This window comes from Vanessa tameamea, chromosome 6 (genome assembly GCF_037043105.1).
Source record: "Vanessa tameamea isolate UH-Manoa-2023 chromosome 6, ilVanTame1 primary haplotype, whole genome shotgun sequence".
NCBI classification, from domain to species: Eukaryota; Metazoa; Arthropoda; class Insecta; order Lepidoptera; family Nymphalidae; genus Vanessa; species Vanessa tameamea.
The window spans coordinates 9,921,745-9,932,342 of record NC_087314.1 but is presented as its reverse complement, the minus strand read 5'-3'; the positions used below and the strand labels follow the sequence as shown (position 1 = coordinate 9,932,342).

Here is a 10,598-nt window from a genome sequence, read left to right as displayed (position 1 = left end):
TCGTATACGACAAGCTGACAAATTTTAATGAACCTAAGCGGGCCGCTAATGTCTGCGAGTTGCGTAATGGGAAAACTTCGAAGTCTCCGCCCCGTCTCACTTTGAAGTCAACGAGGATTTTTGCGTAAAATACACACATATAAATCATAAGTTTAGATTGTTTCAAGACGCATTACTCAAAGGCAACGGGCAATATTACTTCAATCGTTTTATAACCATACGCTCTCTTATGGTTACGTGAATTCTGCCTAAAAAGCTTGTAATTTAATATTCTCCCTTCGACTATAAAATGCGCAATCATTTCGACGTGTGCCATTGCAACTCTTTCATCGAATGAACTCTACCAGTATCCATTACATTATAAATTTAGACGTGGTCGCTCTATGAGCGGCGAAAAAATTTAGGGCCACATGATTTTGATTTAAGCGGCTATCCCCCGACTATAGGCGTCGGCGTCATCCATCATACGCTTTACATATGTTTGAATAAAGCTCGTGGGAAAAGGATTTCCTCTCAGAAGTCAAAGCGAGCATTCTGCAACTAAGTAGGGTGAGCATGTTTTGTGTACGTGACCTTTACATTAAATGACCGTAATTAACCGCCTTTGTTTTGTGTTCATATTGTCTTAGAATCTTATTCACGTTAATTTTACTCTTATATTTATACATTTTACTCATAGCACGAAATATTAATTTAATCACACATTTCCAAAAATGCCGTAATCGTGTTCGCGAACAAGTGAAAACTTGTTACCTATTTGGAAAGCTCTTTAGGTACTATGATAAAAGATGTAGTACATAAAAAATTTAGAAATGTTATAAAATATACAAGTTAAAAAAGAATTATCTAGTAACCATCCTACATTATAACGATAACATGGTACGCGCGTTACAAATAGCGGATTAGGCCAGTTTAGCAAACAAGGCGTCACTGGCGTGTGCCGCCACCCTTACAGCTAATGCCATATTAATGTCTATTAGAAGCCACGCATTGTTCTGGACTAGAGTCGACGATTTATTCAGATTTATTAAGTTAATGCGACGTGTTAAGCCAGCCGATTTCGCACGAGAGACGCTAGTACAAACAAAGTCAAGTATGACTATTACATTAAATAAATAGTCGCTTATCGTAATACAATTCAAAAAGAATTAGCATGGTAAAATATTTCTTAAGTTTTAAAATTTTCTAAGTTGACTAAGGGTTTAATAAAACTAAAATAATAAGTCGTCTGTATGTGTACTTTAAACTATTTTTTTTTTTGTATTTATTATTATAAATTATATGAATCTATAAATGTATCGTATTTAATATTTGTATGCATCACTATTGTAATATAATTAGTAGGATTAAAACCATATAAAATAATTAATTAAAGAAGCAATAAAATAATAACAAAAAAGATATTTCTTTTCTTGAATGTAACACTTGCAATTTTAACATAGTTAAAGTGTTGTTAGGATGATCGTTAGATACTATTACTGTACCTATTACCTACCGTTGGATATTAAAACTAGAAAAAAAAACGAATAACATCTATGTATCTCCGATTACAAACATATGTTATTAATATTAATATGAAATTGAAATGCAACTTACAGAAAGAATATTTTAAAAATGTTTTGTTTTATTTGAAACTGCTTTCGAACTTATTTTTGTAACTTGCATATTTAATATTCAAGGAGGAGATTTATGATAAAGAAAAACACACTGTTGTTGTGTGTGTTAGTTATTTTTTGTTTTACATATACTAAAAACTAACAACTTTAAACGTAAGTATAAATTTAATATAAGATTCCACAACAATCTCATTACCGGCGTTTCACTTTACACTTCCTGCCCATTCGTGTGCAATCTGTAGTGTGCAAATCCGTTAATCTTATTTGGCGGGTAGTGAGATCGCACGTGGCGCCACGTGTCTGCAAATCGAACTAATCTCGGAGCCGTACGCGTCAGCGGCGGGCGGAGCGCGTGCGCCGCTCCGATAAGGCCAAGAAATGCCATTCATTCCCGTTCTTTTGTCGCAAACAATCACATATTTATTTATGATATTTGCTACAAGTAACCTGCCACCCTAGTGCGTTAACGCGCTTAGCTTACTCAAGCAAATCCATTGTTAGCGCTGTCGATTGTTAGTCTAATAAGAGATTAAAACAGTTAAGTCTAAATTGAAACATTACGTTACAAACTTCAAACTCCTCTATTTTGTACTAATACAAAGTCTGATAAAGTTATTAGTAAAATTGATTAAATTGAATTGTGAGCGCTTAAAAAAGCAATAAATATATATCAGTAGATACTTACTACATCATTACATTACCTGTGAGGTAATCTAAAATCTAAAAGACAACAACAGAAACAACAAACACGGATGTACAAAACAGTCTAAAAAATAAAATATAATGTGTATAAATATATTGTAAATTAATATTACGGAATGAGGTAGGTAGTCCTTACTATAATACCTAATTAATTAAAATAGATACCACGTTCCTGCTTGCATCATTAATTTTTTTATGAAATAGGTAGATGAACAAGTAGGGAACGCAATAGATTAAGATAATTTAAATTCAGGTTCCCGGGACCGAACCATCTTAGTCCCGCTGGATTCAAGTATTTGGGATCCAGCAGGGTGAATTTAGACCGAGAAATCAATTGTAATAAAGACCTAATAGACGTCGTTTTCGTGGTTTTAATTTTCAATATCTTAAGTGATATATATTAATACTTTTAGACATAACGATTAAGACATAAATTGACACAGAATAAAATACAAATTGACATAACAACATAATCATCAGTAATATAATGATATCCCATAACGTTTCAGAGATAACGAGGTGTTAAAACGGTTTTGTATCACCACTGTTTTTAGTAAATAATCAAGCAATTATATACGATAGATTCTAAATCTAAAAATATAATATTATACTCTGGCAATATTTAAAATACATATATCTACTAAGCTTCAGCATCCTTTTTTTTATCCCTGTGATATTTATCCTTAGGATTCCATAAGTAAGCCTCCGCTTAACACTACCACGTAACACGTATCTTCCACGCTTCTTTGGAATCCTGCTTGTCCAGTAAGATACCGCAAAATTTTCGCCCGAGATTAGTCCGCAAAAAGTATGCAGGATCCTGGGATACAGGGATTGCATTCCCTAGCCACAAGAATAACCAATTCTTAAGTTGCCAGATCGACAATAACCTTGGTAATTAAGTTGTGTCCCTTGTGCCTGTAGTTACTATATAGCTCACTCCCCTCTTCAAACCGAAACAAAATAATACAAAGAATTGTTAGCGGTAGAATATATTATGAGTAGACGGTACCTACCCAAATGGGCTTGTACAAAACCCGGAATTTATATAATTCCGTTATTATATATTATTCTATAATTAACATTATTAATACCTTAAAAACTTCTAAAGTATGAAAATAACTAAATTTACAGTGTAAAAACTAAACCTGCACTATTTTTGGAAAATATATTATTCTTATTGGAAATCGAAATAATCAAAATGCCAGCAGTGTTTCTTTATCAAATCAAGATAATGAAAAAAAAACACTACTAATTGCGTTAACAAATACGTAAAGATAACATTCTGCCAAGAAATAACATTAATCACGATTATGTCACGTCCAACTTATTATATTTTTTCAAATAAAATGCAATAAATAAAGGCACAGTAAAAAAGGAAAAGTGCGTATATTAAGAAACTGATTCATAATTAAATTTATTACTGGCTACTAGCAATCACTGAGCGGCCATCGAGAACTACTCCCAGAACTTATCATAATAAAGTAACTATCGCTGGGTACCATCTAATATCTTGAAAAGGCACAAATTAAAAAACTAAATTTACCAAAAAAAATAAACTTATTATCAAATAAATACGATAACGACATAATTATTGTGTGAACCGGTCGTTAACTTATTAACGGTACATTCAATTTATTGATTTAATACAATCTACATTAGGTTCAATCAGGAATTGTAAGTTTATATACTTGTTATCTATTTAATTTAATAATGTTTATAATTATTGATTAAACTAATGTGTTCATTGTCGAGCACGTTGTTTTTTTTTACTTAGATTTTAATCTTCTTTGGAGATATGCTTTGTTGACCTAACGTAAGTATTTAAATAAGATACAGCCAAAGAACAGATACCTCCCTATACCTACTCAAATATTTAAATGTTATAATTAAGAGTTATTTAACCTAATTATATAGTTTAATATACCACAGAATTAACCAGGGAAAAAAAATAAATAAAAGAAGCATGCTTTTTTATAGATACATCAATATTTATAATACTATATAATTTAACAGAATTATAGTTAATTTTTAATCTGTAGCACTACACTACTTAATCTTTATAGTATTCGTTATCTGTTACTTTGTAATGGTGAAAGAGAAAATTTGACAACTAAAAACAACAAACAACTTGACAATTTATTTTCCTTATTTCTACACGAGAAACTATCGTAAGCGTATCGTTAAAAAATAGGATATTACCAAATACTGAAGCAAGCTAATTAAAAACAATTGAACGTTGTATCAGATATAATACAAACTTAAAATGGTTGATGAAGATGAATATGCTTGTGTGAACAAAGCTCAGCTACGAATTAAAGATACTTCTGGAATAAAAAAGAAAAAGAAGAAAAAATCAAATAAAGAAACTGAAAAAGCCATAGAAAGTGAGGTTAAGCAACAAATTAAGCAACATGTGAATACAGATACTCGGACCAAAGCAGAATTAGCATTCCAGAAAATGCAAGAGAAAATGGTAAGAATAATATATTTAATCAGCAGTCAACAAATTGATGACATATTGTTGCTTTGTATTTTAAAATCAAATTAAACTGATATTTAAATTTATTGACTTAATGCAAATGTTTCATTTCATAGTGTGTATTTTGTTCTTATGTACTATAGCACCTTCCATAAGTAATGAATTATTAAAACAATAATTTAATACACACAAAAAAATATAGTGCTTAAACTTGTTAAATTTCAATTCTTATACCACAGACTTGATTTTATCCTTTTTTTAGCAAAAGCAAAGAATTCTTCAAAAAGCAGAAATGACTCACAAGCAGAGAGTAGAGAAGTTTAACCAACATCTGGACAGTTTGACAGAACACTTTGATATTCCGAAAGTATCTTGGACGAAATAAAACATACATTGTTGTGTATTTATCACTTGTAAAAGTTATAATTTATATTATCTTGGTATTGAAATAAAATAAAATATATATTAGATATACAATTTTTTATTTATTTTATTTGGATTTTCTAATAAAAATATGTATAAAATAAAAACTTACTTATTGGACGGATTGATATTCACAGGTCGTTAAAATTGATCACAAAAATTAAAATAATAATTAATTGTTTTCACAAGACACGTTATAAGGCACATTTAATAGTACAATCTAATGAGAGATTCCCATTTAAAAATTATGACTTAATAACTATCATATTTCTATGAAAATATCTTATAAACTTAATATTCTATTAATTGCAAAAATGTACAGCAGAATACATAAGTACATAGTATGTTGAGGTAATATAAAATGCAGTAAAAATAATGAAGATATTTGCCTCTTGTGTAATTTCAGCAATATGTGTCTGATTTTTTTTACGAATAATGTTTAAGCTGTAGTGAATAATGTTATTATTATTATTACTATTACACTTTTTTATTACAGACAAAACAATTAAATTAGACAAAGTGAATATATATAACTGCAGCTGTTTTACACAACATTATACAATATTTTTCTTTGACAAATTAAATAAATTAACACCTTAATTTTAAAATTTTAAGGACTCATATTATAAGATTGAAAACCAAATGATTTTAGGTGCACCCAATGTATTATGCAGTAATGCATTAATAAATACTGATCAGTTAAACTATTACTGGCATACTATGATTGTTTTTTATCAATATTTTCATGTCAATAACAAAAACATTACTGTATTCCTGTCCATGTTCATATATAATAACCAGCTTGCTTTGTATTATATTTGGTACTTCCATTTAATTTGTTAATTGAGCATGTCTAATTAAGTAAACTGTAAAATACAGTAGCTAAAACATTTAAAAAGCTAGCTGCTTGCCCCAATTTCGAAGGGGTTTAATTTCGACATATTAATGTTAGTTCTTACAGCATTGGCTTCAAAAGTACCTGGACCGTCATTTTTCTCTCCAACTATGTCAACATGTTAAGCCATATCTCATAATATATGCAACCTATTTACTTACATACTATATAGAACCTGAAACTGTGAACTATGATCATAAAGAAGTTTCATATCAATAGAATTAGTACCTATCTAAACTTTGCATTAAAAGGTAAAAAATCAAACAAAACTTATCTCTATGATGTTAAATTCTATGTCGGAATCATTAAATTGACTGAAAAGTCTTATAAATATATTATTGAAATAGATAAGTATTGTGTAATGTGGCCTACAATAAATATATATCAACTATTAAGACTATTTCAATAAGTAAATTAAAGCTGCTACTAGAAGTGGGACAAATATTTCTAAAGTTGATGCAGAATTATTCCTCCAAAATGAGTAACTGAAGGAGAAAATTTTAACATGATTTTCCTTATTTGACCAAGGGTCACTACCATCATCAAAACGCATAGGACATTGATCCCTTTCTCTTTCATACTCCTCCATTTCGACGGCGACTGCCGCGCCTTCTGTATAGTTCCATGAGGTCACATCCTGTTTTAAGTCACAGTACGGACCCAACGCTTGAGACATGAGAACCCTGTGAAATAATAGGATAAACTTCATCTCATAAAATATTAAACAATAACCATTTTGTCAATTTATGAATATTAGTACTAGTATTTAGCCATTTTTGTAAAGTATTTCGAAAAGATTGAATTTATTGGAAGATCTGAAAATTCAAAAACTAGAAGACAAAACCCACCAAAACTACATTTGCGTTTTTATTGAAGAACAAAAATTAAAGTCACTTACCGGTTTAGGTCAGCTCTCTGATACACCCAACATCTGTACTTTGAGAAAGGATCTAACTCATCATATGTAATGAGATAAGATTTCAAATTCTCTTTCCAATATCCTATGCAATTCATTTTGTAATCAGGATCACTGTAAATATCCACTGGTCTACCTAAATAGTCTACAGATAGACAGTAATTTTCCTTAATTTGAATAGTCTTTTGTTCTGTATCGCACACTGAAAAGTCACTTAAATTCAACTTGCAGTACAAATTTGGCCGAGGGCTCAGTGTTACACCACCTAAAATTCTTGTTTCGAACCTGACGTCACCCCTTTGTGTAAAATTAAATTTGCCTGCTACAGGGCAACGTATCGGTGTGGGAACTTTCTTTAGGAAAATATCGTACCGCCATTGCTGCGAGTTTTTAAATTGCACCCATGAGCATACTGTGTGGAAGTTACTTTGTATCATAGCTAAACCTTTACGATATCTGAAACAAACATGTATTTTTGTATTACTTTTAACTAATGCTCATTTACAATTAGTCAGTGTTTGAACAATGATAAGATATCACAAATAAATTTGATAATTGGAATTTTAAAACTAAAAGAATCTAACCTTATAACATTGTGATGTTGTGGTACGAAATCGAAACAGACATAGTCCTTCTGACAACCATCAACAGTAAGTCGAGCCATCATTACACGGCTGTCACGCTGTTCTCTGGAAGAAACTTGTAATGTTATTATGATAATTAAAATAATGCTAATACTATAACAATTTGTGAGTGAGCCGAGATGGCCCAGTTAGAACACCTGCATCTTAACCGAAGATAACAGAAGACCTGGGTTTAGACCCAGGCAAGCACCACAGCATTTTCAAATTGCTTACCATACTCATTTGCTTGTTGTAACTATTTTGTTTATAATTTATATCATGCTCGGTGGTGAAGGAAAACATTGTGAGAAAATCCGCATGTATTCCATAAAAATCTGGCATATGTGTATCCACCAATCGCCATGGTGTAATTAGCTCCTAACCAAATGGAGAAGAGGCTTTAGCTCAGCAGGTTTAAACGAGTTTATATAAGCAAATATTTACCTGCAAACATAAATAGTACGCCTAGATCTGCTCTCATCGGGATAATAAGTTTCAATTATATGTGTCTCATTAATAAAAACATCAGCATCAATATTAGCAGTGTTGATCCAATCACCAGAAAAGTTTTGTGGTAAACGACATCCTGGTTCTACTACTTCTGCCTGAGAAATAAAAAAAAAAAAACTATTTTAATAGTAACGAAAATTAAACGGTTTTTTTTATTTATAACCAATTATGTGATACAATATAATCCTTTATTATAATAAATGTAAATATAATTTTAAATATTTTCAGAAAATAAAATATATCTACTTCATAAATCAAATCAAATCTCTCTCCTTGCAAATAAAAATGCACAAAACTTGAAAAAAGAATGTGCCCTAAAATGTATCACTAATACTGAAGAATAACAAAACATTCTATATTAAATTTTAAATGTATTCCTTAAATAAACACAAGATTTATCATTTTATTTCATGATACTCCTTAACATTATATTAAATACCTTTTGAATGGTCATGGTCAAGGTACATTGCACAATATTTTAAATTAATCTAGAATTGCTGAATGCTTTTATGAAATAAAAATGACTAGTTACTAAATACTATAGTTAACATAAAAAACTGCTTTCTAGAATTACCAACCTTAACAGGGGTAATTCTGTATCTCTCTGGTGATTTCTCAACGGTCTTCAATGTATTACACTGTGGTGTGATTGATGCACCAATATATAGATCATCATCTCTGTTCTTCAGGAAGCAACGGTATCTTTCATCTTTACGAGACTCCTTTGTGTTTGCAACAGCAAAGAAATGATTTTTATCAACAAACCAATGACCTTAAATAAAATATGCATACTATAAATGTAAGAATATTTTTTTATTTAATGACCTTAAATAAAATATGCATACTATAAATGTAAGAATATTTTTTTATTTGAAATTTTATTTAACTAGTATTCAAAAATATTTACATATATAAAATGTACATATGCATTAATAGTCAATACTAAAATTAACTTGTACCTAAACAGCTATATTCAACGACACCATCAAAAGTACCAGACATTCCAGGACACTTCCTGTATGTAATATTAAACTTCTGATTAGTAATTAAAAACTGTGTTCCAGCTGTTTGACACGATTTGATCTGAGCATCTGGATGCTTGCATTCTCCAGTGAACCTGAAACGATTTTGATAAGCAAACTGCCAGACACCTTCAAGTGATGATCTACAATTGACCTGAAATAACATATTAATATATTACTAAGATTAAAAACTGAATTCATTGAATTTATTTACATTTATGATATATTTGTATATATATGTTTTAAATTGATTTGTATAGGCAGCATAATGACAAGATATTTATATACTTATTTTTTAGATAATTAGATATATGAAACAAAGATACAAAGAAAACTTACTGGGACAGAATTCTCCGAGAACAATGTAGTTAAAGACTGATCAGGATTAAGGCCTTTGCACACTCTTTCAACCGTTGGCTCTTCATCTTGTCCGACATCCACACATGGTGTTTCAATTTTCTCCAGTACATTAACTGTTCGAACTATGAGTTTAACACAATAGTAGCACTTGGTATACCGGAATACCATTGTATAGTTAACATGGTAATCAGCCTTAATATTCACACACAGACCTCTAAAATCCAAACATGATTTGTTTTTATATAATAGGTATATACCACAAACAATTGAGCTTTTAAATATTACAGTATTTAATAGTAATCAAAAATCTTTAAATGGTGTTAAGGGAAATATTTTAAGTAAATGTGTCAAATTTTTACTAATGTGAAGTAATATAATGTAAAATGAAATATATAGGAAAAAACATTTAAAAACAAGTTAGAAAAATCATATAAGAATATTTGTATTAATTGAATGAGTGAAGCAATCTGAAAATTACTAAAAAAAAGGTAGTAACTATAACAAAGACAATAAATAAATATTCTTTCCACAAGCAAAATAGAAGATAGTATTGTGGGATGGATTTAAATTAGGATTAATAACATGGGCTTATATGATAAAGTATGTGATTAATAAATAATATAGTTTACCTTCCTGTCATCTCATTTGCATTAATATCAGTGATGGTCTGTTTTCCATTTTCAAATGAAAACCATGTGTTTCTTAAAACTACAGGAATAGAGCATTCAGCCGATATTGAAGATACTGCAATACAAAATGTTTTAAATTGGGCGTTTCCGACTCGTTGGATTTTTAAATACATATTTAAATAAGACTTACTTGTGTATGAAACTAGAAATAATAATATAAACATTTGTATATGTGGTATTGAGGCCATGATACTATATTATTTCATTTATTAAACCATCTAAAAAAATAACTTAAATATCAAAATACCAGTAACTGAAACCGTCAATTAAACTGACAGACGAAAAAATTGTTGTATTGTATTGTATCACAGACAAAGAGTATTGAGTATATAGAACGAGTGTTGAGTATATAGCTGAATA

The 10,598-nt window shown here is 29.9% G+C and overlaps 2 protein-coding genes across 2 annotated transcripts; one reads left to right on the top strand and one right to left on the bottom strand.

Moving 5' to 3' along the window:
• Nucleotides 1-4,463: 4,463 nt before the first annotated feature.
• Nucleotides 4,464-5,277, top strand: LOC113393253 (protein FAM32A). Its single transcript, XM_026630044.2, has 2 exons — nucleotides 4,464-4,794; nucleotides 5,063-5,277. Exons 1-2 carry the CDS (start codon nucleotides 4,585-4,587, stop codon nucleotides 5,183-5,185), a joined length of 333 nt encoding a protein of 110 aa, XP_026485829.1. The 5' UTR covers nucleotides 4,464-4,584; the 3' UTR covers nucleotides 5,186-5,277.
• A 761-nt stretch (nucleotides 5,278-6,038) lies between these two features.
• Nucleotides 6,039-10,538, bottom strand: LOC113393252 (uncharacterized). Its single transcript, XM_026630043.2, has 9 exons — nucleotides 10,369-10,538; nucleotides 10,179-10,293; nucleotides 9,529-9,763; nucleotides 9,127-9,343; nucleotides 8,746-8,939; nucleotides 8,102-8,262; nucleotides 7,619-7,723; nucleotides 7,017-7,490; nucleotides 6,039-6,801 (listed from the first exon to the last, which is right to left on the bottom strand). The coding sequence occupies exons 1-9, from the start codon at nucleotides 10,424-10,426 to the stop codon at nucleotides 6,516-6,518; spliced, it is 1,845 nt and encodes a 614-aa protein (XP_026485828.1). The 5' UTR covers nucleotides 10,427-10,538; the 3' UTR covers nucleotides 6,039-6,515.
• Nucleotides 10,539-10,598: the final 60 nt, after the last annotated feature.

Excerpts from the sequence above, each read along its gene's own strand:
- LOC113393252 (XM_026630043.2), bottom strand. The coding sequence starts at position 10,426 with ATGGCCTCAATACCACATATACAAATGTTTATATTATTATTTCTAGTT. Across the intron at positions 9,764-10,178 it reads GCAAATGAGATGACAGGAAG|AGGTCTGTGTGTGAATATTA; the intron begins GTAAACTATATT and ends TTTGGATTTTAG. Across the intron at positions 9,344-9,528 it reads TCTCGGAGAATTCTGTCCCA|GTCAATTGTAGATCATCACT; the intron begins GTAAGTTTTCTT and ends ATGTTATTTCAG.
- LOC113393253 (XM_026630044.2), top strand. The coding sequence starts at position 4,585 with ATGGTTGATGAAGATGAATATGCTTGTGTGAACAAAGCTCAGCTACGA. Across the intron at positions 4,795-5,062 it reads AGAAAATGCAAGAGAAAATG|CAAAAGCAAAGAATTCTTCA; the intron begins GTAAGAATAATA and ends TCCTTTTTTTAG.